Source organism: Eucyclogobius newberryi, unplaced genomic scaffold (assembly GCF_026437365.1).
Source record: "Eucyclogobius newberryi isolate DKJ021-1_F unplaced genomic scaffold, fEucNew1.0.hap1 SCAF_13, whole genome shotgun sequence".
Lineage (NCBI taxonomy): Eukaryota > Metazoa > Chordata > Actinopteri > Gobiiformes > Gobiidae > Eucyclogobius > Eucyclogobius newberryi.
This window is the reverse complement of record NW_027315757.1, coordinates 32,330,188-32,356,686: the sequence shown is the minus strand read 5'-3', so window position 1 is coordinate 32,356,686 and position 26,499 is coordinate 32,330,188. Positions and strand designations below refer to the sequence as shown.

The following is a 26,499-nucleotide window of genomic DNA, read 5'->3' as shown; positions in this document are numbered from 1 at the left end:
TGCAAACCTCTGACACTTTTCTGGATTTGTCAAAAACAGGTTTCTTGTTGGAAGCTGTTTTGAATGCTCATTTGCATGCTCACTGGATATGTTTCACGGTCGTGTGACGCCACGTGAATGACCTCCATAGCGGCTTTTTACAACGTTAAAACTTCATCAGCCCAGGGTCATAGATCAACGCTCCAGCTGGACTACATACTCACCCGAAGAGAGCCCCAAGACCACACAAGCGTGCCCAAGGCACACACCCTCCCGACACGGAGGGGAACGGGCGCAGTAGCACCAGGTGGGTACAGCCCTGAACGGGAGATGGGGTTAAACTAGGGCAAAACCCCTAACCCTTAACCTTAACCCCTAACCCTTAACCCCTAACCCTTAACCCCTAACCCTATACCCTATACCCTATACCCTATACCCTAACACCTAACCCTAACCCCTAACTCTAACCTTAACCTCTAACCCTAACCTTACGCCCTAACTCTAACCTTAACTCTTAACCCTAACCCTTAACCCTTAACCTTAACCTTAACCTTAACCTTAACCTTAACCTTAACCTTAACCTTAACCATAACCATAACCATAACCTTAACCCCTAACCCTTAACCCTAACTCCTAACCCTATTCTTAACCCCTAACCTTAACCCCTAACCTTAACCTCTAACCCTAACCTTACCCCTAACTCTGACCTTAACTCCTAACCCTAACCCTTAACCCTAACCTTAACCTTAACCTTAACCATAACCTTAACCCCTAACCCTTAACCCTAACTCCTAACCCTAACTCCTAACCCTATTCTTAACCCCTAACCTTAACCCCTAACCCTTAACCCTTAACTCTAACCCTAACCTTAACCCTTACCCTTAACCCTAACCTTAACCCCTAACCCTTAACTCTAACCCTAACCTTAACCCTTAACCTTAACCCTTAACCCTAACCTTAACCCCTAACCCTTAACTCTAACCCTAACCTTAACCCTTAACCTTAACCTTAACCCTTAACCCTAACCTTAACCCCTAACCCTTAACCTCTAATCCTTAACCCTAACCCTAACCCTAATCTTAACCCTTAACCCCTAACCCTAACTTTTTGTAGTAGGTAGGAGACGAGGGGGGGAAATGCAACAAACTAGACTGTGCAATCTATAAGTTAAAACATTCAAACACAAAATAAATTAAAGGGTTGGAGCAGGAACCCAAAATCTACCGCATGACACACAGTGATTCAAACCACTGGGCCAATTGATCTGAACACAGAAAATCTACCTTGCATGTGATCTGCCCGCCACGAGGGCCCCATATTGGATTCTGTAACTTCCAAATTTGTCACTTTCGTGAGTTATGAGTGTATGATCTACTGCTGACCACAAGAATATTGAGGTTTTTTCCCGGTCTGCCCGGGACTAAATTAAGACTAAGCTAAACCGAGATGTGCAAAATGTCAACGTTTGGAACAGAAATCCTCCTCAGTCTGCGGGGCACAGCCACAGAAGCGGACGACTCATGAAGCGCACACCCAGACCTCTTCATCTGTCTACGAAGCGCACACCCAGACCTCTACATCTGTCCACGAAGCGCACACCCAGACCTCTTCATCTGTCCACGAAGCGCACACCCAGACCTCTACATCTGTCCACGAAGCGCACACCCAGACCTCTTCATCTGTCCACGAAGCGCACACCCAGACCTCTACATCTGTCCACGAAGCACACACCCAGACCTCTACATCTGTCCACGAAGCGCACACCCAGACCTCTTCATCTGTCCACGAAGCGCACACCCAGACCTCTACATCTGTCCACGAAGCGCACACCCAGACCTCTACATCTGTCCACGAAGCACACACCCAGACCTCTTCATCTGTCCACAGCGCTTGACTTGCATCCGACCCGATTTTAGGTATTTGAGCCCTCGGTGATGGTCACAAGATGCGGGTGTCGTATGAGCCACAGAATCAGGTGTTGTTGTTGATTACAAGAATGTGTGGTTAACTATCGTTTCCCTAAAGTAAAAGAAAATGTATCTTTCTTAAATATAAGCTCCTATATGCATTTTTATCTTGTCAAATAGTTCTTGAAATAAGCCCTGGTCTCGAAGTCCATCAGAAGTGGCTCCATCTTTGAAAATTCTCATGTTAATATAGAAATTTGGATGCATTTTATATACAGGTATATACATGAGTAAAACAAGAACATGAACATTTCATTCAAATGTTTTAGTGCCCAACGACAAGTGGACGTGCTGCAGGACAAGTGGACGTGCTGCAGGACAAGTGGACGTGCTGACGTGCTGCAGGACAAGTGGACGTGCTGCAGGACAAGTGGACGTGCTGACGTGCTGCAGGACAAGTGGACGTGAGGACGTGCACATTTGAGGAGTTTGGAAAATGAAGAGAATGAGAAGAAGAGGCAGACGATTGTTGGCAGAAGAAGAGAAATAGTTCTAATTGATGAAAACAATTTGTCCATAAAAGAAAGGTGGGCCGGTGTAAAGTTTACTCATATGTCACATTACTGTGTCATTGGCTCTTGCAAGATTACCATTAAGGAAATGATAGTGGTCTAAACTCATGTCTGTGCAGTTATGTTTAGCATGTACATTGCATCAGTCACAAAGCTGCAGCTGCAGAACTTAAAGCTCAGTTTAAGCTATTGGCCCTGGTTGGATTTTACACATTTACATTGCAAACTCACTCAAATGTTTACATGTTTTACATTGTTGTATTCCATTAATGTACTTTGAATTGTAATTATGTATTGATTTTGAAATCTTCCCAATTTTTGCTTTTCTCGTGGATTTTCAGTACAACAGAGGAATTCTAGGAATCAAAGATGACAAACAAAAACTTGTTCTCAGGATTGTCCAACGTCGTCCAACTAAGAGTGACTCACACATCAGTCATCTCAGACTGTTGGAGAGCTCACCGCTCTCACGTACAATCACGTCACTGTGAATCACCAAGACGACTTTGTTGATCCCCTACCAGGGGCCCATACTCACAACAGGGGCCCACACTCACAACAGGGGCCCACACTCACAACAGGGGCCCACACTCACTTTGGGGTGTTTGCAAGACAACAATCTGGAGACTAAGAGGGAACCGCACAGAAAGTATGTTAAAAGATCATTTAGATGTCATTGAATGGTCTTATTGGGGGGAAAGCATCACAAAGATGGACAACCTGGAATGCTTTTGCACAATAAAATCCAAGATTTGATATATATGTCTGTATATCAACAGTATGAAATGTATTAAAATAAAACTTGACTGGTCAAAACCTTCCTTAATATCTGAATGTTAATATTACTGTACAACTGTCTATTTAAATTCCGGTATTAATTAAGTGTGAAGAAGTAACCACTTTAGAACAGGGACCACTTTTATATTAGTTTGTGTCAAACTAATATATATATATATATTTATATATAATTTATATATAATATATCATTTATATTAGTTTGTGTCAAACTAGTTCTTTATTAGTTATGATCTCCTGAGTTATGATCTCCTGAGGAGGAGACTCAGGTCTTTTGGAGTGACAGGGCCACTCCTGAAGACCTTCTACGACTCTGTGGTGGCATCAGCTCCTGTATGGTGTGGCCTGCTGGAGCAGCAGCATCACAGAGAGGGAGAGGAAGAGGCTGGACAAAGTCATCAAGAAGTCCAGCTCCGTCCTGGGCTGTGCTCTGGACTCGGTGCAGGAGGTGGGGGACAGAAGGGTCCTGGCTAGATTCACATCTATGCTGGACCATGAGTGTCGCCCCCTGCAGGGGACTCTGTCCTCTCTGGAGAGCAGCTTCAGTGAGAGACTGATCCACCCTCGCTGTGTGAAGGAAAGGTTTCGTAGGTCTTTCCTTCCTGCTGCTGTCAGACTTTATAACAAACACTGTTAGTCCTGAACACTCGCAATACTGACCTAACCATGTGCAATTCTGTCATATGTGCAATTACTGTCGCGATTCATGTGCAATTACTGTGAAATGCATGTGCAATCCATGTGCCGTCGTGACACATATTCATGTGGGACAATAAAGGAATATCTTCTCTTATCTTATCTTATCTTATGTGCAATTACTGTCGTGATCACATGCAATGGTATTTATGTATTTATTTATTTATTATTATTTTTTTTAATCTTTATTATTTTTCCCCTCCATCCCTTGTTGGGAAATGGGAGGTTTTGTCTATAGGAGTTTTTGTTTATAAGAGTTCTTCTATTGAGAGTGTTTTTCAAACTTCCTATAAGTGATCTGTTCTTTTCCTCTGTATCTACCTGTGTTGCATCAATGAAATTTCCCCATGTGGGACAATAAATGATTATCTTATCTTATATATATTTGACATTGTATACAATGTATTTTTGTATTTAGGGTCTTAGGGTCTATTTTTATGAATATCATGCAGGTGCTTTTTGTATCTGTTTCATTGTATTTGTGTCGGTTACAGTAACAATGAGAACATGACCATGACATGATAAAGGGTAGTTCAGGGGCTAAGGTTACTAAGATACAAAATATACAAATACAAAATTAAATAAATTAATAAAATACTTTGTAGATTCATTTTTGCTTCGGCTAACTAACTTCAGCAACTCCAAAAAAAAAACATCACCTGCCTAAATATCCGTCCATTTTAGAGGTGGGGCCATATGTGATTGAATCCCACGTCTTGGTTGTGCAGAGTGGCCCCACGGTTTTCTTCAATGGTGCCGGCCTCTGTGTCTGACTGACAATAGTATTTCAGCACCTTGGACAGTTCTTGAAGCTCTTAATGCTTTTACTCTCTCAGACCGACAGGAGGCAGTATTCCTGATGAGAAATATAAGCTGTCCAAGTGTTGAACCTGATTCTTTATGATACGGTTCTTATATCCATCAAAACACACAACAATTAACATGTTCATTAAGAACACCTTTTGTATACAATATGTCCTTTCATCTCTATTACACATTATAGACTCATAGAGTTTTCTCCAAAACACAGTAAAGCCTATACACTTGACTTCTATATAGTATTAAATCACAATATAAATTAATCAATAGAGATGACTTCAGAAGCTTTGACTCATTGATGGAGTACAGTAAGGACCTGCAGGCTAAACTGCGTAACATCAAAATGATCTGTGACATATGGGGACTCACAGTTTTACTTCAAAACTTCAAATTATCAGTCGAATGTACACCACAGTACATTCGATCCCAATTTTATCTGCGTAAACCCCTTTTTTCCCCAGAGCCTTTCAGAAGCCTCTTATGACGACGACACGAACAAGGCCGTTTACGTCGCCCGGATCGGCGTCACCGGGGCCCCATCCTGGAGCCAGGCCTGGGATGGGTGCTCCATGGCGAGCGCCTGGTGGCCGGGTCTTACCCCACGGGGCCCGGCCGGGCACAGCCCGAAAGAGCGACGTGGGGCCGCCCTCCCGTGGGCCCACCACCCGCAGGAGGATCCATAAGGGGCCGGTGCAGAGAGATCTGGGCGGCAGTCGACGGCAGGGGCCTCGGCGACCAGATCTCCAGACACAGAGACTAACTCTGGGGACATGGAATGTCACCTCGCTGGGGGGGAAAGAGCCTGAGCTTGTGCGGGAGGTTGAGCGATACCGACTAGATATAGTCGGCCTCACCTCCACGCACAGTTTGGGCTCTGGAACCCATCTCCTCGAGAGGGGCTGGACGCTCCACTTCTCTGGTGTTGCCCGCGGGGAGAGGCGGCGGGCTGGTGTGGGCTTGCTGATAGCCCCTCAGCTCAGCCGCCACGTGTTGGAGTTTACCCCGGTGAACGAGAGGGTCGCGTCCCTCCGCCTTCGGGTGGGGGACAGGTCTCTCACTGTTGTGGCGGCCTACGGGCCGAACAGCAGTGCAGAGTACCCAGCCTTCTTGGAGTCCTTGGAAGGGGTACTGGACAGTGCACCGACCGGGGACTCCGTTGTTCTACTGGGGGACTTCAACGCCCACGTGGGCAATGACAGTGACACCTGGAGAGGGGTGATCGGGAAGAACGGCTTCCCCGATCTGAACCCGAGCGGTGTTCAGTTATTGGACTTCTGTGCTAGCCACGGATTGTCCATAACGAACACCATGTTCAAGCACAAGGGTGTCCATCAGTGCACATGGCACCAGGACACCCTAGGCCGGAGGTCAATGATCGACTTTGTTGTCGTGTCATCAGACCTCCGGCCGCGTGTCTTGGACACTCGGGTGAAGAGAGGGGCAGAGTTGTCAACCGATCACCACCTGGTGGTGAGTTGGATCCGCTGGCGGAGGAGGAAGCCGGACAGACTTGGCAGACCCAAGCGCATTGTGAGGGTCTGTTGGGAACGTCTAGTGGAGCCCTCTGTCAGTAGGGTATTCAACTCGCACCTCCGGGAGAGCTTCTCCCATGTCCCGGGGGAGGTTGGGGACATTGAGTCCGAGTGGACCATGTTCTCTGCCTCCATTGTTGATGCGGCTGCTCGGAGTTGTGGTCGCAAGGTCTCCGGTGCCTGTCGTGGCGGCAACCCCCGAACCCGGTGGTGGACACCGGAAGTAAGGGATGCCGTCAGACTGAAGAAGGAGGCCTATCAGGCCACTCTGGCTTGTAGGTCTCCGGAGGTCATCGACGGGTATCGGCAGGCCAAGCGAGCCGCGGCTCGTGCTGTCGCAGAGGCAAAAACCCGGGCCTGGGAGGAGTTCGGGGAGGCCATGGAGGAGGACTATCGGTCGGCACCAAAGAAATTCTGGCAAACCGTCCGGCGCCTCAGGAGGGGGAAGCAGTGTCTCACCAACACCGTTTACGGTGCGGGTGGAGGCCTGCTGACCTCAACTGGGGATGTCGTCGGACGGTGGAAGGAATACTTTGAGGATCTCCTTAATCCCTCAGTCACGTCTTCCGAAGAGGAAGTAGAGATCGGGGACTCGGAGGCTGGCTCATCCATCACCCGAGCTGAAGTCACTGAGGTTGTTCGCAAACTCCTCGGTGGCAGGGCTCCGGGGGTGGATGAGATCCGCCCTGAGTACCTAAAGTATCTGGATGTTGTAGGACTGTCTTGGTTGACACGTCTCTGCAACATCGCGTGGCGTTCGGGGACCGTGCCTCTGGACTGGCAGACCGGGGTGGTGGTCCCTCTGTTCAAGAAGGGGGACCGGAGGGTGTGTTCCAACTACAGAGGGATCACACTCCTCAGCCTCCCGGGTAAGGTCTATTCCAAGGTACTGGAGAGGAGAATCCGACCGATAGTCGAACCTCGGATTCAGGAGGAGCAGAGTGGTTTTCGTCCCGGTCGTGGAACACTGGACCAGCTCTATACTCTCCATCGGGTGCTCGAGGGTTCATGGGAGTTTGCCCAACCAGTCCACATGTGCTTTGTGGATCTGGAGAAGGCTTTCGACCGTGTCCCTCGGGGTGTCCTTTGGGGGGTGCTCCGGGAGTACGGGGTCCGGGGCCCTTTGCTCAGGGCTGTCCGGTCCCTGTATGACCGGAGCAGGAGCTGTGTTCGCATTGCCGGCAGTAAGTCAGACCTGTTCCCAGTGCATGTTGGACTCCGCCAGGGCTGCCCTTTGTCACCGGTTCTGTTCATAATTTTTATGGACAGAATTTCTAGGCGCAGTCAGGGGTCGGAGGGTGTCCGGTTTGGGGACCACAGGATCTCATCTCTGCTGTTTGCAGACGATGTTGTCCTGATGGCTCCATCAAACCCGGACCTGCAACATGCACTGGGACGGTTTGCAGCCGAGTGTGAAGCGGCTGGGATGAGAATCAGCACCTCCAAATCCGAGGCCATGGTTCTCGACCGGAAAAAGGTGGCTTGCCCTCTCCAGGTGGGTGGGGTGTCCTTGCCCCAAGTGGAGGAGTTCAAGTATCTCGGGGTCTTGTTCACGAGTGAGGGAAGGATGGAGCGTGAGATCGACAGGCGGATCGGTGCAGCGGCTGCAGTGATGCAGTCGCTGCATCGGACCGTTGTGGTGAAGGGGGAGCTGAGCCGAAAGGCAAAGCTCTCTATTTACCGGTCGGTCTACGTTCCTACCCTCATCTATGGTCATGAGCTTTGGGTAGTGACCGAAAGAACAAGATCGCGGATACAAGCGGTCGAAATGAGTTTCCTCCGCCGTGTGGCTGGGCGCTCCCTTAGAGATAAGGTGAGGAGCTCGGCCACACGGGGGGAGCTCGGAGTAGAGCCGCTGCTCCTCCACGTCGAGAGGAGCCAGCTGAGGTGGCTCGGGCATCTGTTCCGGATGCCTCCTGGGCGCCTCCCTCGGGAAGTGTTTCAGGCATGTCCCACCGGGAAGAGGCCCCGGGGAAGACCCAGGACACGCTGGAGAGACTATGTCTCTCGGCTGGCCTGGGAACGCCTCGGGATCCCCCCGGAGGAGTTAGAGGAAGTTTCTGGGGAGAAGGAAGTCTGGGAGTCCCTGCTCAGACTGCTGCCCCCGCGACCCGGCCCCGGATAAAGCGGCAGAAGATGGATGGATGGATGGAAATTATCAGTAGGACAAAAGAAACGCAGTATAGTCTATGTACAAAAAATGTATACAATACACAAAAAATATTTTAGATCCCTGGCAATACATGATGGCTGAATATGATTGGATAAAATATCTAACATAAAGACCAGCCTCCAAATCTGAACCTGGGGCTGGAGGCAGTGCAACCAAGAGGGAAGCCATGAAATGAAGAGTATAACTCTTACTCAGGGGAATAATTTAATAAATATTTGTGGAAAAATATATATATTTTTAAATCATATTCTGATTATGTTTAGGCTAGCAGAGAAGGCCTTGCTGGTCCTGACGGCCCACCACTGATTCACTGTTAGAAAAGACAAAGTCACATTGTATGGTCCATAAGGAAATAAAAAACAGGAACCGTATACATTGCAATGATGTTTTAATGGAATTTCAAATATATTGAAACCCAACGTGAACCGTTTTGGTGAACATGTCTAGAGTAATGTAATTTTTAATCAATCAGCTATTACACTGTCTTTGTTAGTTAAACATGCATTAAGGGCGCCTCCCCCCGTCAATCAACCAATGAAAACAATATAATTTGTTCAGAATTATGTTATATTCTTATAGGTTAAATGTGAAAAATAATAATTGAGAGTCGAGAGAGCAGAGACAACAAGAGATGCTGGGATTGGCCTGTGCATATATAGGTCTTCTGGGTAATTAGAGGCGTGGTTAAAGAGTGGAGGTGTGGTTGCTGGGGAAGTAAGAGGTCGAGGCGTGGTCCTGCTCCCGAACCCAAGTTAACGATTAACATCTCCAACTACACTTTATGAAACAGGCAAGAGTGTTTACTTACTTAATTCAGTTGTAAATGTCTATTCAAAATATGTATTCATACAGTCGATGTAAAATATTAAATTTTGGACATTTAAAAAAAAACATGGTCTTGTCAAATAGCCTGCCCTATATTTTGCACCACCAGCTGCCACTATGCAATATACTGCTGAAATAGTAAACCAAGCGTCCACTATGATTCAGTTAGTAAAGGTTGAGTTTTTGAGACAGTGAAACAAAGACAGTGAGAACAAAGCATCAGCTGAAGGAGATATAATCATAAACACATGAAACCAAATGCCTGTATGTACTGTACTGACTGAGCCATATATACCTTAGCAACGTAGGCGAAGAGCAAAAAACTCTTGAAGCACACATCAAACATTTAACAAACTGCCATCTATTGCTCCCACAACTATTTTGATAAAGGCGTAAGAGCTTTAATAACTAGCCTTTATTGAAAGCTAAAACTTCATGGAGGAGTGTGTGGTGTGGTCACTATGGTGCTGTTGAATATGGAGTGTTTACACAGGGGAGGGAAGACTGGGCTCAACAAAGGAATATAAAACAAAAAGTAAAATACAAAACAAAGATGACATTTGATTGGTCAAAACAATAGGATAAATACACACTGAGTCCATTTTATTCCATATGTTGTTTTTTCTTTTACGGTTTAGTCACTACAGACCATTCAGTCAATGCCCCTTCTGGGGTTTCAGAATATGCAGTGTTACTTTAAAAGAACATTCTATTAGAAAAGGGTAGTAGCTATTTTACAAAGGTTTAAGCCATACTCGTAACCATAAGCACAGTATGAAAGAGGGAGGCTTTCATTTCAACATTGCTACAGTCATTTTTCCCATCTTCAGTTTCTTCTCTCTTCCTACAATTTGTTCTCCTTTTTTTCTTCTACACTTTCTATCCCAATTGGAGAGAACATGAACAGGTGCGGGGTGGGGTTGTGGGGAAAAGGTGCATTCCAGGGGCGAACGTTGGGAACTTATACATTACCTTCCAGAAAACTATCAGTTTTATCACATATAGTAGAGTAGTATGGCGGCTGGTTCTCATCGGAGTCACCTGAGTCCACGAGGTGTCCAGGCTCCCTTGGCTCAGCATCATGCAGAAGGTCTGCTCCCATCTTGACGCCCATCATGTAGTGGTCCTCATCCAGATCGGAAAGGTCCCCTGAGTGGCCCCTTGAGTGGCCCAGGGACAGAAGGTCGACTGGTTGGCCCAGCAGGTCCTCTGCCGCTGCACCTGTTGATGGCAGCGTCAGCTCCTTTATGAGAGATGGATCCTTGGCTTCCTCAGAGAGTTGCTCCTCATTCTCCAGAGAGAAGATCCCAGGACTTTTCCCGCAGCTCTCAGCCATAGAGTGGGCATTAGAGTTGGAATTGGTGCAATCAAATCCATAAGATGCCACAGAGTTGGCTGATTGAGGTGTAGCCCCGCCTCCATCTTCCTCAGCCTCGACAGATGCTGCTTGCACGACCTCCTCATCCTCATTGAAAGCTGGTAGGTTAGATGTGGGAGTTGGGCTGTCGAACCCAGCACTCTCCATTGTCATTGGTTCATCTGGGTCATTTATCTGCATTTTGCCCTCAGTGTCACTGGCCTCGTCTCCTGATGTGGATGCAGAAGAGGGGGCTGAAGCAGGTGCTGTCGGAGGTCCTGTTCCCAGCACCTCATCTGCAGGCAGTGTCTCTGCCTCTTCTTCCTCTCTGTCCACTTTTTCCATGTGAATACCCAAGTCCTGTTCTAAGTCAGGCTGAACCTGAGCAGGCACCGGGGTTAGGGTCTGACAAACAGCAGAGCGAGACTCAATTCTTGAGCTGCTGTCATATTCACACAGATCTTCTGGGGTACTGGTCTCACTGCCACCGAGGCGGACAGGGACATCTGCAGCAGGAGCCGAGAGGTCAACATCCCTCGAGGCCGACATGTGGCTGAGGTGGTCATCCTCGGACTGAGCAGCAAAGGTTGGAACTGATCCGTCAAAACAGGTCAGTGCGGGAGACTGAGTGGGTGTTTCGGAGTCTGCTGCACCATGATCAGTCATAGGGCTAGCAGAAGAAACTGCAACAGGTTGAGCCCAAGTATCTGAGAAGGGGTTTGTCTGTCCCCATGATGGAGCGGGTGGGGTGTTTTTTTGAAGGCCACACTGATTGAGGTTGTCTAATCTTTCATCCTCATTAAAATCTTCCTCAACATTTTCTAACCCCTCAGTCTTTCCTTCACTATTCATCTCAACATCTTCATCATCTTCCTCATGGTCCTGATTTGAGAAGACCTTTTGATGCTCATCAACTTTCTCTGAGCTCAGGTCCATATCATCCACACGTTCCTCTTCTTCATCTTCGTCTTCTTCCTCATTGGCAAGGGTCTCTACATTGGGAGAGCCTGTGAGGTTTGCATCCCCCTCTGAGCCCCTTAGGCTAGAGTCCACAAGGGCATCAGAGCTTTGTGTACCCTCCAAGATGGCGGTGTGTAGCGTGCTGCTCAGGTCAGAGACACCCTGCTGTCGACTGCTAGTGCAGCTGCTCATATCCTCAGAGTCCATCCCAGATAAAAGGTCATCGCCATGCCAACCAAAAGAGCCTCCAAAAGCCGATGACTTGACCTGCTCCTCTGATGGCTGTGATGAACTCATGTCTGTGATCATGGATAATGGCTGGAAAATGTTCTCTGCTCCTCATCTTCATCCTCCTCATCTTCATCATCTTCGTTAATCTCTTCCTCTGCCTTTTCTACTGCCTCCTTCTTCTCATGAGGGGACATGAAGTTCCCCGAGACAAAAGCATCAAAGTGAGAGGTAGCAGAAACGGTTTGGGGCTCTGCCATCACAGTGGAAGTTGCACCAAATGGGGCAGAGGAGACACATTCTTATTTGGCTCCTCCTCTTCATCTTGGTCTTTGTTTTCCACATCTTTGTGTTTGTTGTGGAAGTTCATCAGGTCAGAATGGAAGTCCAAGAGAGATGCATTTGAGGCTTCCCTAGCAGTTATGAATTTGTTGCGGGTAAGAGGGTGTGAGTGGGCAGTGTAGCTTGTCTTCAAACAGTTCAGCCAATTTGGATGTCTGGTTTTATATTTGGAAAGATGCTTTCCCCCCATTATTAAGTACTACGAACACTTGGCACTCTATTGTTTAAATAAAAGAAAATATGTCATTTCGATCACTATATGGAAGTATTTCCTGATGTATTTTTATCATTAAAAAACCTGTCGGTGTAATCCCTCATTCGTCCAGGCGTGTTCCACCCAGTCATTGACAATGACTCTTGGATGAGAGTCGAAACGTCTATTTTTTCAAACTGAGTCCAGATGACTACAACTGAAGCTTTTTCTACTATTAAAAAACCTGGATTACACAAAACTGGTATTTTTAAAACATGAAATTAATTTTGAGGTGTACAAATGAGAAGGATGGTTGAATACTAAACCCGTGTTGAAAAGGTCATGTCTATTGTGAATGATGACCCAAACATCTGACCATCATTTATCTCCGAAAGTACAACAGAGACACACCAACACATCTTTTTACACACATTTTCTGTGTTTTTTATTGACTCGCACGTATACGGTTACATATGAAAGCATTCAACCAGATACAAAGGCCCGGCCGACAGGTGAACATCCTTTCTCTCTCCCTCCCCCAGGGAAGACCAGCCCAGAACAGCTCCATGGTGATAAGAGCTACACTGCGGCTGTGGACACTCCCCATGCTCCCACCCCTCTGCACCTATAAACAAGCACAGGGCTTAAATCCACCCACAACAACAAGAATTCTCCAACGTAACTATTCACTCAATTCAAATCAAGCAATTTATTTAAGCTTACGCTGTAGAGGACTGGACAGGCACTTTCCCTGTACTTGTTGTGTTCTTTCATCGCTATAGTAAAGCCACGAGGGACCAGGCCTCTGAAGTGCAGCAGTAAAAAAGGTGAGCTTTGATTTGATCTTACATTTAGTTTGTTGATTTTCTAACTTTTTTACCAGGCGGCAATCTGTCCCACAAAGACCCTTTGTATCCAGGGACCTGCCCTCAATTATGGCCCTCAATGGAATCCTTTAAAAATGTTGATCTATGGGTTAACAAAGGTTGGATTACAATCATATGCAAACAGTGAATAATAGGGCATTTAAATGAGTTACATTAGGAAGTAAATACAGATTATCGTGAGCAGGTATTTTACTATTTGACGCTGTTTTCAGTCTTGTCTGAAAACATCAGTTGGGTTTTGTGTTTTCCAAATGATTACATAAAGATACCCCAATTGTGCTTGAAGCGTAATAACAACATGTGCATAAGAATACATGGAAATGCCATAGAAAACATAGAAGTCCAATAATTGAACAATTGTTAGTACTTCCTCGGTAGTAATTTGACACATCCTCGTACGTCAACAAAAGTCTGATTTATTACAATGGTATTTGGGGTTGACATGTCATCCTTTAATAACTCACTTGTTTGTGACAGAGTGCAGATTGTTGAGGATGGCTAAGCAAAGACGAGGAATACAGTGTTTTGAGTTGAGATGCTGTGATTCGTGGGTCAATGATCTGTGAACGCAGTGTTTGTCCAGAAGTCTGAGCATGTCGCTTCCTGTTCCTATTCCACACTTAGTAAAAAGAATCTATGATAATCACAAGATATACTAGAGTAATGTTTTACTCATTTAAAGCTCTGCTGAATAAACTCTGATAATTCTTTCTTCCTGTGGTTTGCTGCATGCATGCTTCAATTGTTATTTGATTTATATAAAAGTTTACACCTTTAAACCAAATTCAAAGTTGCCATGTTGAAAGTATTAGCGAATGAACTTTTGAAATTCAACCATAACCCCTCCTAAAGCTGAAGAGAAATCACTATTACAATGTTTTGATAAAGAAAATAGATATTACAGTTATAATATAATAGCAAAATCTAATTCTTGACAGTAAAATAAATGTCAGTGACCCACAGTGGCCGAACCAACAGAGTAACCACATGTGTTTCTATGCAAACCTCTGACACTTTTCTGTATTTGTCAAAAACAGGTTTCTTGTTGGAAGCTGTTTTGAATGCTCATTTGCATGCTCACTGGATATGTTTCCATAGATGCTGGTTTATATTTTAGTTGAGCATTGTTTGTGTGTGTCCTGTCAGTGAGTGAACAAAACACTCTTATCTATCTTAATGCAAAGTGATTCCTTTGCAATACTGATAATAGATATGTACTTTTGGACATGTTCTGACCCAGGCAAATATTTTGTTTATAAAATGCCCATTATAGATTTAACCGCTTTGCTTATTATATTCCTATTTTGCAACCATATACTAACTTTATTTATTTTTGCTTTATAGATTCAACAGTCAGAAGCAAATATGTCTTGTGCCAGATGTCTCAAGTTCCTTATGCTTTTCTTCAACGGCATCATTTTTGTAAGTCTACTTCTGACATAATGTTGGAATATTGTATTTTTGTTCTTTAGTTTGTCTTTTTATGTAACCGATGTATCATAATCCCATCAGGCAAAGATTTGAGCGGGTCCATTTCCATTTGTTATGACGTGTTATAACCACCGTATGGCAGTGTAGGACTATGAAAATGAGCCTTACTAAACACGCACAATTTTGTCCTTGTCAAAAAGAAAAGAGAAACTGCTGTTTCTATTCTGGCCATTTATTTTCCTCTTGTATGTTTAAGTTGTTGAACAAAGCCAAAACATTCAGAGTTAACAGCACGTCACTAATGACTGTGTTAAATATGTTTATTTACCCTAAACATTTCAGATGCTGCACTGTCATGGGCAATTCTGTCAAATAGAATAAGAGGAAAATAAGAGCATATGGCAGTCTATTTTGTTTTTAAATGAATAGTAATGTTCCCAAAAGCCTTTAAAGTACTCAATTCAAAGTACAAAGCACATTTTCACTTTTGGGTGTCAGTTAACCTTGCAGCCCTTAAGGGAAAACACTGGAGTTCTGTTATTTTAGCAGCTAATGACATGTGCCTGACTTTGCCTGTATCCTCAGCTGGCCGGAGCAGGGATCCTGGCAGTGGGCATCTGGGTGAAGGTGGACAGCGGTTCAATCTTGGGTTTTCTGGGGAAGATCCCGAACGCCCCGTCTGAGCTGAGCCAGGTGCTGAATGTGGGATACCTGCTCATAGCCCTGGGGGCCCTGCTGGTCATCATTGGCTTTCTGGGCTGCTGCGGCGCCATGCGGGAGAGCAAGTGTATGCTGCTGCTGGTATGGACATGCTACTCTCACTACAGCAACAGAGTGGAGTGTGTGGACGGACAAACATGTACATCCAACATTTATCATCAATCTGATCTCCATGTCTTTTCCCCAGTTCTTTGTCATAGTTATGCTGATCTTCTTGGCAGAAGTTGCAGGAGCCATAGTGCTGTTGGTGTTCAGACCATTGGTAAGACATTTCTTTTATTATCTGATGAATTTCACTTTTAATCCATTTTTTTGCTCACATTGGCACCTCTTGTATGTCTTCAGGTGGACAGCTTGTTTGTAAAGTTTGGAATCATAGCAGTTCAGAACATTAGGACAGACTATGGGAAGAACGATGACGTCACAGGACTGTGGGACACCACCATGAGCACAGTTAGGTCTTGTCTGAAAGCCATTTGACAATCACATTTCATGTATTAATCTGAGATGTGTTTATTTCTGCAGTTAAAATGTTGTGGATTCAACAACTACACAGACTTCATCAACTCAACCTACCACCGGAATAATGGATATCCATCCATGTGCTGCCAGGACGGTGGAGCCCCGTGTGGCAACAACACAAACAGCACTGCAGTACCAGTATGTGGCACTAAACCACTTCTACAATGTCTCAATCACAGCTTGTGTAGTTATATTTAAAAAAAAAAGAAAAATTGGATTTGAATTTGTTTTGTACCTTATAATATGGACATGGTGAACCTTTTTCCAACCCCCAAATCACCTAAAAAAACAACAACATTTGTTTTATCTGTTCATTTGTAAGTAAAGTCACATGTGGGGAAAAAGTCTACATTTATTTTTTGAATAATTGAATAGTTCTCTTTGTCTTTAAGAGCGTGCCTGGCTGTTTCACAAGGATCAAAGCATTGATAGAAGACAACAGCAAGGTTATAATTGGAGTGGCTTTGGGAATAGCAGTTTTGGAGGTATGACCTTAAATAATAACTATTGTTTACCTTAAAGGAGAAGCGGGATCTTAGTCTTTCTTTAAACCAGTGGCGTGCGGTCAGAGCAATCAAGGCCAGCAATGTTTGACCAATAAAATCTTATTATGTAATACATTGTGCTAAAATATATCCAAATAAGCCTGTTTTCCGCTCACTTCTGCTGTTGAAGCTTGCCTGAAGTCACGGTGTCTTTTAGTGGCCTCTACAGGCCGCTGAGCAGTAGTGAAGCTTGGTTCTTCTTCTCCCACAGCGGCTCAGTCTGTGACCGTGTTCAGGGCCCCGTTCATGCTCCGCTCTCTAACATGAGCTTTTAGAATCAGACCCGACAGCAGCTTCTTGTACAGGTCTGCACGTGCGCTCTGAGGACCACACAGCCTCAAACCCATGGATCTGTGCTCAAACCACGCCAAATAAATCTGTGTGGGAATCTTGGATGTTTGCAGGTTTTGCCCTAACTGCGCATGTGCGAGGAGAAGCGAAGCAAAAGCAAGAAGTTTCAACAAACAGACTTAAAAACTGTCTTTTAGAGACAAGTCTTTGTTTGTAGCTAAGACTCAGTTCACATTTGTAATGATTAGACAGTAGTGAGAAACACAGAGAGCTAATTAGTGTAATTAATTGGTCAGTGAAGTGATCTTATTTAATGCATTCGGCATGTAGAACAGGTGTGGGGGTTTAGCTCAGTAGGATATGCATTTTTTCACTTTTCTTTTAACCACTAAATATTGAACACCCCAAGTCTGCTTGCCCATCAATAGAAGTCACTGCACGCTACCGCTTTGAACCATAAGAATGGGCCTATACTATATGGTATTCTATTACTGACACTGCCCACATTAACATATGTATTTGTTTTCTACAGCTGGGAGCTATGATCACCTCCATGAGCCTTTTCTGTAGTCTCAAGTCAGCCTGAATCAGATTCTCCACCTTCTCCTCACCAACACTGAAACAGATGCTATCATTTTTTTCTGTATGTGAAGAAGAGACTACGCACTACCCACTATTGTGACTGCAACCTTCCTTTTTAAAGAATGAAATACAGTGACGCTGAACAACAACGCCAGACAACTGTTTGTCAAAAGCAAATAGTAACACTCTAATGCAAATAAATAGACTGCTGTCCTCAAGCAAGTCTCTCTAAATTATGGATACACTGGAGTGTTTTCTAGAGTGGCCCAAGAGAGGCCAAGGTCACACTTTTTACCTTTAACCGGAATACCTTACTGCAAGATCCACTCAGTTATAAACATTTACAAGCTTTCAAAATTGATGATAAAGAGAATGCTTTACATTTGATAAATATGTACACATTTATATGTTGTATTTTAATTTGCTCCAAATAAAATGTATTTCTTATTTTTTGACTGTATGTGATATTTCTAAGGTGCTACAAGCCTTATATGTCCAAAGTTGCATCATTCTTGTTGCTTATTATTCTTGTGCACACAATTAATACTACTACAAGTTATCCACAATAATAATACATTATCCACAATAAATTAAATAATAATTCAACACACAACCTCAAACCCTCAAACGAGCTATAAGATAAGAAATGTCTGACTATATGAATGAAAAACTGAATACATGGGCCAACATGAGCTGTAAAACACACGTCATCACGCACAGACGTTCATTACAGTTTGTGCTTATTAATGTACGTGCAACGGGACTCCAGCTTACCCACAGTTTAGTCACGTGCCCTCGATGTAAAGTCAATGTAAAGCTCTCATTTGCATCTCGACGGGGCTCGTGCGTGCGTGGCAGTGCGCTCAGAGCCGACGCTCCCCAGTGCGCATGCTCCAGCTCCAGCCTTGACGCACCACATACCTTCACCCTCTCCCCGCCCCTTTCACCCTCTCCCCGCCCCTTTCACACGTCTGACGGGGACCGGTGAACCTGTCGCGCTTCTCTGCACTTCCATACTCTCGTTCATCTATGTTTTTTTTTTTGGAGAACGTCATAAACGGATGAGTCTTGCTTCAGTGGAGCTCCCGCGTCTTCCTGCTCCGCCGCCGCTGCTACAGGTGCCGCGCGCTCCGTCCCAAGGGAAAGAACATGTTCAATGGGAAAGAAGCAACTGTTCCAGAGACGTGAGTTCAACACGACTGTCTCACCTTGAGTAAATAACATGAAAGTGTGGAAAATCCGTGACTTTGCATGTCACGTTTGGACACGAATCTTCATTTCATTCATTTTGAGCGGATAGTTCATGATCAGAAAGTTTGCTTACTCCAAATGTGTCGAGCCACCAATTGATTGCAGCAGAATTAATGGCATTTGTATCATTGTCGCAAAGGGAGTAAACATGCAATTTTAATTTTTGCTTTAGTGTGCTTATTTTGTGCACAATGACTCTTTCCATCCTGGCACATATATCCAGTGCAGAGAGAATGAAACCATGCATCAATTGCTCAACTGATCATTTTTGCATTTTCCACTGAACACCATCACGTCTACACATGTATAAACAGCGCGCTCTTTATTCTCCTGTTTGATTATCACATTGGAATAGCCATTTATTCACTCGCTCCTGAGGAAAGTTCCTTCCCAAACAAGGATTCTGTTCGATCTTCACAAGCGTTTGTTAATGTTGTCCATTTCTTTGGGTGGGGAGCGACTAACTAGATGGAAGTGTTATGTACTCAGTGCTGCTGCTTCAGAAGAAATGAATTATAATCAATGTTTTAAAATGTAAGTAGTTATGCATGACTTTATCTTCTTTCTTTCTTTCTTTCTGGATTCTCTTAAAGTTAAAGCCCTACTTCCTCTTTATATGAGTGGACATTCTTAGTTGTTCAGACCTCTCATGGCAACATCCTGGCACTTAAACTAACTGTTGTTGTATGTCTCTGCCTCAGCCCCTCACAGATGACCCTTCAGGAGAGCCTGGACGAGAGCATGGAAGCCTTGGACCTCTTCCTTAACAACCGCTTCAACGAGAGCTTAGAGAGGCTCAAGCCAAGGTAACCAGTCCTCGCCACACGGTGCAGCCTGGACCGTCCACGTCGCTTTGGTCGGCTGCTGCGGTATCTGCACAAATGGCAAGAGATAAGAGTGTGTTTTTGTGTGGCGACAGAGTGTGTAAAACTAGTTCCTCAAAGATGTCAGCCGGCCGCCCCTGGGTTGCTCCAGTGACTCCAGGATATGAACTGTTTACCAAAGATGACGCCCGAGTATTGGTGAATCAACAGCTCGGAGAAGAGGAGTGCTGAGTGCAAAATAAACAGTCAGGGCCTAAAGGAAATTGACGTAGAGCGTGAGGGAGAGAGCGAGAGAGGGGGAGGCTCAATATTGAGGCTTATCTCTGCTGTAGAACATGTCACACAGAAGCTAACACACAGAGAGTTGGCTCTTTGTAAGTGAATGGTCATGTGTACTTCAATATGTACTTCAATGTGTACTTCAATGTGTACTTCAATGTGTACTTCAATGTGTACTTCAATATGTACTTCAATATGTACTTCAATGTGTACTTCAATGTGTACTTCAATGTGTACTTCAGGCAGGACACTCCAAAATAATAACCTTTCTAGGAATGAACAATTGAAAGAAAACGTTGAATTGCCTTTATCGTGCACCACAGTTTTTTTTTAATCTTTTGCATCTTATCGTTATATTTTCTTGTATTTTATTATGTTGTTATTTGGTTTGGACGGGGCATGTTAATGAAAGTACACGATATACATTCTGTAAACTCGCAGGATGGTATATATATCTTTATCTCATCAAAGTAACAAATCATTTGCCTCCATTACCTTACGTATGTGATTATAATTGAAGAGAACTGTTGAATTACATGATTTTTGTTTTCTAAAAGTATTTTTTGTGTGTGAAAATTACAACACAAAAGTCCAATTTAGACAGTACTGCCACAAAACTGCTCCTACACCACCAAGTCTGTAATACATCCATCGATAATCTAAACTCGGGTCAAGTTATTTTGGTATATTGCTGTTTCGTTTAGGCTATTAAATGTACCTTTTTCATTCAGAAAGTTTTGACTTCATACAGTTGGTCCCATACTTGAAATGAAATAGAAGAACACGAGCGATATCACTGCTGTTTGGTCTCGGTAGCAATAGCTGTGAGTAATTGTGAAATCGTAACCTTTGTTTTCACAGTCATTGTCGCACTAAAACGGTGACATCGTGGCATCTCTGTTTCGTACACGAATGCAACTGCTCAAAGTGAACTATGGCTGCCGCTCGTGTCTGAGTGGAAAGAGAATGTGATTTGTAAATGGAGACGGTGTGTTTGGCGTGCAGGGTGAACGACAGCATGTACCACGCCCTGATCTACGCCACAGTGCTGGAGATGCAGGCCATGATGACGTTTCAGCACGACGACATCACTCAAGCCGGAAACACCATGAAGAGCGCCCAGGAGGTCTGCCAGAGGTGAGCGCCGGGAACGCACGAACACGGCAGAGTGACACGCTCGGTCTACAACCTGTGATCCCGTTAGAGTCTCTATAGAGCAGGGGGGTCCAAACTTGTTTCACCAAGGGCCGCATTTTGAAAGTTAAACGGGGCAGAGGGCCACGAACAACTTGACGATGTCGAATTTGTTGAAGGACAAAGTGAATCATTCAAAATTTTGCATTTGACGTAATTGCGATGAGCCTCCACACCTTTAATTAGACCTAGAACATTAATATTAGGTTGGTATAACATCAATATGCCTGAATTTTCCCAATTTCACAGTAAAAAGTACTATTTTTGTTGTTTGGGCCGACATAGCAGGAAGCTGGAGGGCCAACAAAAATTGGTCTGCGGGCCGCATTTGGCCCCCGGGCCCTAGTTTGGACATGCCTGCTCTATTATGTCAGCAACTCCATTTGATTCTTAATATATGTCTGGAAGTGTAAATGTCGACAAGCAGCAATTTTAATTTGAAAGGGAAACATTAAAGCTTTAAAATGACTTCCACTCTTATACAATCTGCATTTATACACATGTTGATATGTAGGTGATGTTGTTTTAGACTCTGTTACAGTCAAAGCAAAACAGGTCTGTCTCTGGGACCTTTTTGAACGGGCTCCTGGGAGTGTGCAGTTACTTAGTTATATTACTCATGAGATTTTATTGCTTTATAACCCTGCTACCACTTAAAGGGCAACGTATATTTACATATGCATTCTTCACATAAGTCAGCAATTTGATTTCATTTGCATTATCTACATAAACGGAGGATTAAATGACCATGTAACTATTGAACAGAGCAAGCTTATAGACATTTATTCATATTATTTGTCTCAGGTTTCGACGAAAGTCTCCAGGTCTGAGCAGTAAAAGTGGGGATTCTCTGTCTGAAGGTGAACTACATTCCTTCATCTGTTTTCTTCTTTAATGGATCCTATTTGTTCTCAAACAAGTAATACATACATGTGGTGAAGGGGAGCCTTTTATCCAACACTATCCCTCCTCACAAATGTCCAAACCCTCTTAACCTCTTCCTAATTGTCTTTGTATTCACACAGTTCTGGTGTGTGTGCTTTTCCGCAGTGCAGCTCCACGCTGAAGTGTGTTACGCTGAATGTCAACTGCAAAGAGCAGCTCTCACCTTCCTACAGGTCTGATACTGTAACCCGAGAGACTAATTCAAAAGGGATCAGTTGTGTGGATGTATATGTCAGCTTGAACTTCAGGATGTATTTTTATAGGATGAAAATATGGTCAGTTTTATCAAAGGAGGAATCAAAGTGCGGAACAGCTACTTGATATACAAGTAAGTCCTGCACTGCATTTTCAGAGCCTCTGAGGCTGATGTAGGATGTCAAATATATTAAGCACCATACATTTAAGTGGACAATTAAAGCCCCAGTATGTAACTTTTTATCCAAAGATATATTTTGGATGTGTTTATTGCATTAAATCTTGAAAAACATGCATCCTTTCTCTGAACAGGCTTTGCATCTGCACAAACCTGACTCTGTGCTTGGCCTGGAGAGCCTCCACCTGCTTGTTTCCATGACAATGTTGTTCCTAACAGTTTCACAGCATGAAACACAATGAAACACAACTTCACTGTCACTATAGGGCTTGTTCTTAGTATGATTTTAACTTTCCAGTTCCATTGAATCATGCAGGCGACGTACTGCATACAGAAAAAACCTTCTTAGGTGTGAGCCATAGATCTAAAGTCAAGTTGGTAATGGCAGAACTTGTTTTTTAATTTGGGCTGTGCAATAAATACATTTTTAAAAACAAGATCCAACCTCAGTTTATAACAGATTTGAACTATGATTGATAGAAATTATATACATGTTTTTTGTATGTTTTCCTCAGAGAACTACATTCCTTCATCAAATCCCAGAGCTGTCAGACAGGAGCCAGCCACCTGCACCTACAGGGCGGAGTCTCATTTGGAATAGGTGCCTTTAATCTGGTACGTGCAGGTCCTTTATCAATCAGCCAACATCTCCATCTTCATTTACGCATCACCATTTCTTTCACAGACTCTCTCTCTGTTTCCTCCTCGGCTACTCAAACTGTTGGAGTTTGCCGGTTTCTCTGGAGACAAGGTATTGAAATCAAATTGCTTTTAGTTATTAGGGCGGGGGTTTTTAATTGGTCTGTGGCCTTTTCTCCCGCAGGAGTTTGGTTTGTCACTGCTCAAGGCTGGAGCCACAGAGATGAACCTGCGCTCTATGCTGTGTGTTCTCCTGTTGCTCTGCTACTACACATTTCTAACTATTATTCTTGGTACTGCACAGTCCTCATTAACTGTAGCATTTAGTCACACTTTGCACTCAAGAAGGTGTAAAAATGATTTTGTTTTTAGGCACTGGTGAGGGAGAGGTGAACGAGGCTGAGGAGCTACTTAAACCTTTCCGGCTCCGCTACCCACAGGTACATATTTGGTTCAAGGTTTCATGTGGATATTCATAAATTGTCTTCCATATTAAAGACGACATTGCAGATAGATTTGTGATCCCCCGTGATTGTTTTAAGCTGATCACCCCAGTACAAACCTGCTGAGGTGGTAGTTTTGTCTCCCTCGTTTATTGTACTTTATTGTTTTTTTGGTGCTTTTCGCTTCGTCATCCAGTTCCATTCACTCCATTCGAGTCACACGCTCCACTCCCTGATAAAGTCTAAGCTTCTCCCTCCAGCGCACTCACGCACACACAAACATAACATAGTGCTATCTCGATCACACCACCGTCCTTATTCCACTCCACCTTCTGCCTACAGCTGCCCTTCCCACTCTGCAAACTACACGTGTGTAAAGATTGTACATTAAAGCTGTCAAATCCCAAAAAATCAGTTGACTTAACCAGGATTATTTCACTTTTTACAATTATTTTCTTTCATTCTTTGGACTTTTTGAGGAAACTGCTCTCTATAATTCATATACATTTTCCTATATCTAAAGAATCTACAAAGAATAAAATTATTTTTGGTCTTTTACAAGGGAGCTATCTTCCTCTTTTTTGCGGGCAGAACTGAGGAGATTAAAGGCAACATTGATGAGGTATGTATGTTCAATCTTATTTCCGTTTTCGGCTTGTGTCCCTGGGGTAAAAGGGCAGTGGATGTGTTAATATTGGATCTTGGCTCTAAGTAGAGTGATGTTTGCAGGCCGTGGCTCTGTTTGAGGATGGCTGTAAGGCACAACAGGCCTGGAAGCAGTTCCACCACATGTGCTACTGGGAGCTCATGTGGTGCTTCACCTATAAAAGAGACTGGAAGATGGCTTACTTCTACGCAGACCTCCTGAGCCGAGAGAGCCACTGGTCCAAGGTACAGCCTCACATGTCACTGTCCACCACAACAATTCTCTTATTGGTAAAGCGCCATTGTGTGATTGGCTGTTCCCTTTTTGTCGTCTGCATCAGTCTTTTCTTTTCCTAAATGCGTGAAATCCCAATGCAAACCTGAGAGTCATTAAGTGTGTGGGCGCCTTTCTGCTGTTTCTCAGGCGATGTATGTGTACATGAAGGCAGCCTATCTGAGCATGCTCCCAGAGCAACAGGCCAGACCTTTTGAGGAGGATGAAGTACTGCTCTTCAGGTCAGCAGGGTTTTATATGACAACAATTATCTGTAAATACTGTACATTTATTCTATTGAGATAAAAAACTGACTTTTGGGCATTTCTATTTATTTCACCCAATTATTTCTGGATAGTTTTTTAGGTTGACACTATAAATGGGACCTCTGTTGGATGGAATGTAACGTGCAAAGATGTTTTCCAAGGCAAAAAAAGTGAATTTATCTTGTTTGTTGTATTTCCTCTGAAGACAAGTGCCCACCTTCAAGCAGAAGATCGCAGGGAAGTCTCCGCCCACTGAGAAGTTTGCGATCCGTAAGGCCAGACGCTACAAGGCTTCTACCCCTGTCAGGCTGCCAGTGCCGGCGCTGGTAAGGAATATTGTTGTCATGTTTTGTTGATTCCAGTATTTTATGTTGATTTCTATTTTGGCTACCACATTACCAGACAATGATCATGTTAAAATACAAATCTTGTGTGCTTTTTGTGGTGTCCTGCAGGAGATGATGTACATGTGGAATGGCTTTAGTATGATCCGAAGGAGACCCGAGCTGATCAAAGGCATGTTGGAAAGTGTGCAGGATGCAGAGCGCACTCTGCAGGAAAGTCCTGGTAATGGCCCTGATCCTGAGCAGAATTCCAGCGGTGTTTAAAAGTGGTGCTGCTGTAGTTGATTCCCTCCTCCGTCTCCTCTTTCTGCAGAGCATGACCTCTTGGTGGACGACCTGTGTTTAGTTCTGCTGCTGAAGGGAGTGTGTTTGAGGAACCAGAGCCGGCTGCAAAGTGCTCTGGACTGTTTCAAACAGCTGTGTGACAGGTCAGCACTTTTTATCCTCTAAATGCAATACTTGGTTGAAACTTGGTTTCATTATTACATACATATCATGTGTTTATTGTCAGGGCAGTTGACATTATTACACAGAAACAAGACATATAAACACAGAAGATTGTATCCATGGACTAATTTTCATATTAGTTCTTTCATATTAGTCTTATTTTCAGACTTGTTTGAATGTGTGTATGTGGAATGAGGAGCGATGTCTCTTGTGGGCAGTTTGCACATCCTTCAGTTTATTGGTCTAATCTTCCATAAACATCTCCACAAACGTCAACACTATAACATTGATCTTCTACCGCTTCTTCCTGTTACGGGTTGCTAGGAATACTATAACCAGAAAATGTTTGCCAATTACAAGATGTTTCGTGTCATAACTCATAATGACAGTAAAGAAGTCATACAGTTTGCCATATTGACATTGGGTGAAAGTGAAATCACTTGAACCATCGTCTTTAATCAGAGTAAAACACTGAATGAGTCAGAGCCTGTCCGTGTGTTTGCAGTGAGAAGAGGATCCGCCTTGACCATTACCTGGTGCCCAACGCTCTGGTGGAGATGGGTCTAATCTACATTGACCAAGGCGAGAGGGACAAGGCCATCAAAGTACTGCGCAAGGCCAAGTATGTTTATATCTGTTTATTACGTCCTATAAACAGTTGTATTTAAAGAATAAGAGTTTAAGGGATTATAAGTTGTCAAGAATCAAGCAAGTATTGTCATTCTAAAGTGGTCAGATGGTCAGAATCGAGGAATTACGTGAATGAGAAGCAAAAACGTGTTTTAGTGTTTTTTTTTTAAAGTGTGTTCCCCTTCCAGGCTTTGCTAATCTCATAACTACTGCTATCCAAAACAATTGTCAGATTCTTCTTGTGTGTTCCAGAAATAGCTACAAAGATTACTCCATGGAGTCCCGGACACAGTTCAGGATACACGCTGCTCTGGCCAAAATCAAGGCAGAAAAGGCAGAAGATGAGGACACGCATCTGTGAGATGTTTCTATTCTGAGAAGTGTGAACTTCTAGCCCCAAACTGGCACAGGACGGGATAAATGATAATAAATCAAATATCTAAAAGACTGAGAAAGAAAATGTGATGTTTCACATTTGAAGGGATCGTAATACACTACATTACGCACAGCACTCACTTTCGAGATAATTGCACGTCAAAACTTGATGCAAATGTTCTACAGCAGAAAACCCTTGAGGCACAATTAATAT

The 26,499-nt window shown here is 43.9% G+C and overlaps 2 protein-coding genes across 5 annotated transcripts; both read left to right on the top strand.

Annotated features, from left to right (window-relative positions):
* The first annotated feature begins 13,094 nt into the window (after positions 1-13,094).
* Positions 13,095-17,469, top strand: tspan34b (tetraspanin 34b). 4 transcript variants are annotated; one of them, XM_072442232.1, is made up of 8 exons: positions 13,095-13,188; positions 14,610-14,687; positions 15,282-15,497; positions 15,604-15,678; positions 15,762-15,869; positions 15,942-16,070; positions 16,331-16,423; positions 17,307-17,469. In XM_072442232.1, exons 2-8 carry the CDS (start codon positions 14,631-14,633, stop codon positions 17,358-17,360), a joined length of 732 nt encoding a protein of 243 aa, XP_072298333.1. In that variant the 5' UTR covers positions 13,095-13,188; positions 14,610-14,630; the 3' UTR covers positions 17,361-17,469. The 4 variants fall into 4 exon arrangements, with proteins under 4 accessions (XP_072298333.1, XP_072298332.1, XP_072298330.1 ...); XM_072442231.1 differs by having other exon boundaries at positions 13,096-13,205; positions 14,626-14,687; positions 15,942-16,076; XM_072442229.1 differs by having other exon boundaries at positions 13,100-13,188; positions 15,942-16,076.
* A 953-nt stretch (positions 17,470-18,422) lies between these two features.
* LOC140358628 (tetratricopeptide repeat protein 39A) lies at positions 18,423-26,355 on the top strand. Its single transcript, XM_072443594.1, has 18 exons — positions 18,423-18,540; positions 19,309-19,413; positions 20,716-20,847; positions 21,709-21,764; positions 21,955-22,022; positions 22,113-22,177; positions 22,738-22,837; positions 22,908-22,973; positions 23,046-23,154; positions 23,234-23,301; positions 23,867-23,926; positions 24,034-24,195; positions 24,374-24,465; positions 24,695-24,815; positions 24,945-25,056; positions 25,147-25,261; positions 25,786-25,902; positions 26,163-26,355. Exons 1-18 carry the CDS (start codon positions 18,506-18,508, stop codon positions 26,269-26,271), a joined length of 1,692 nt encoding a protein of 563 aa, XP_072299695.1. The 5' UTR covers positions 18,423-18,505; the 3' UTR covers positions 26,272-26,355.
* The last annotated feature ends 144 nt before the right edge of the window (positions 26,356-26,499 follow it).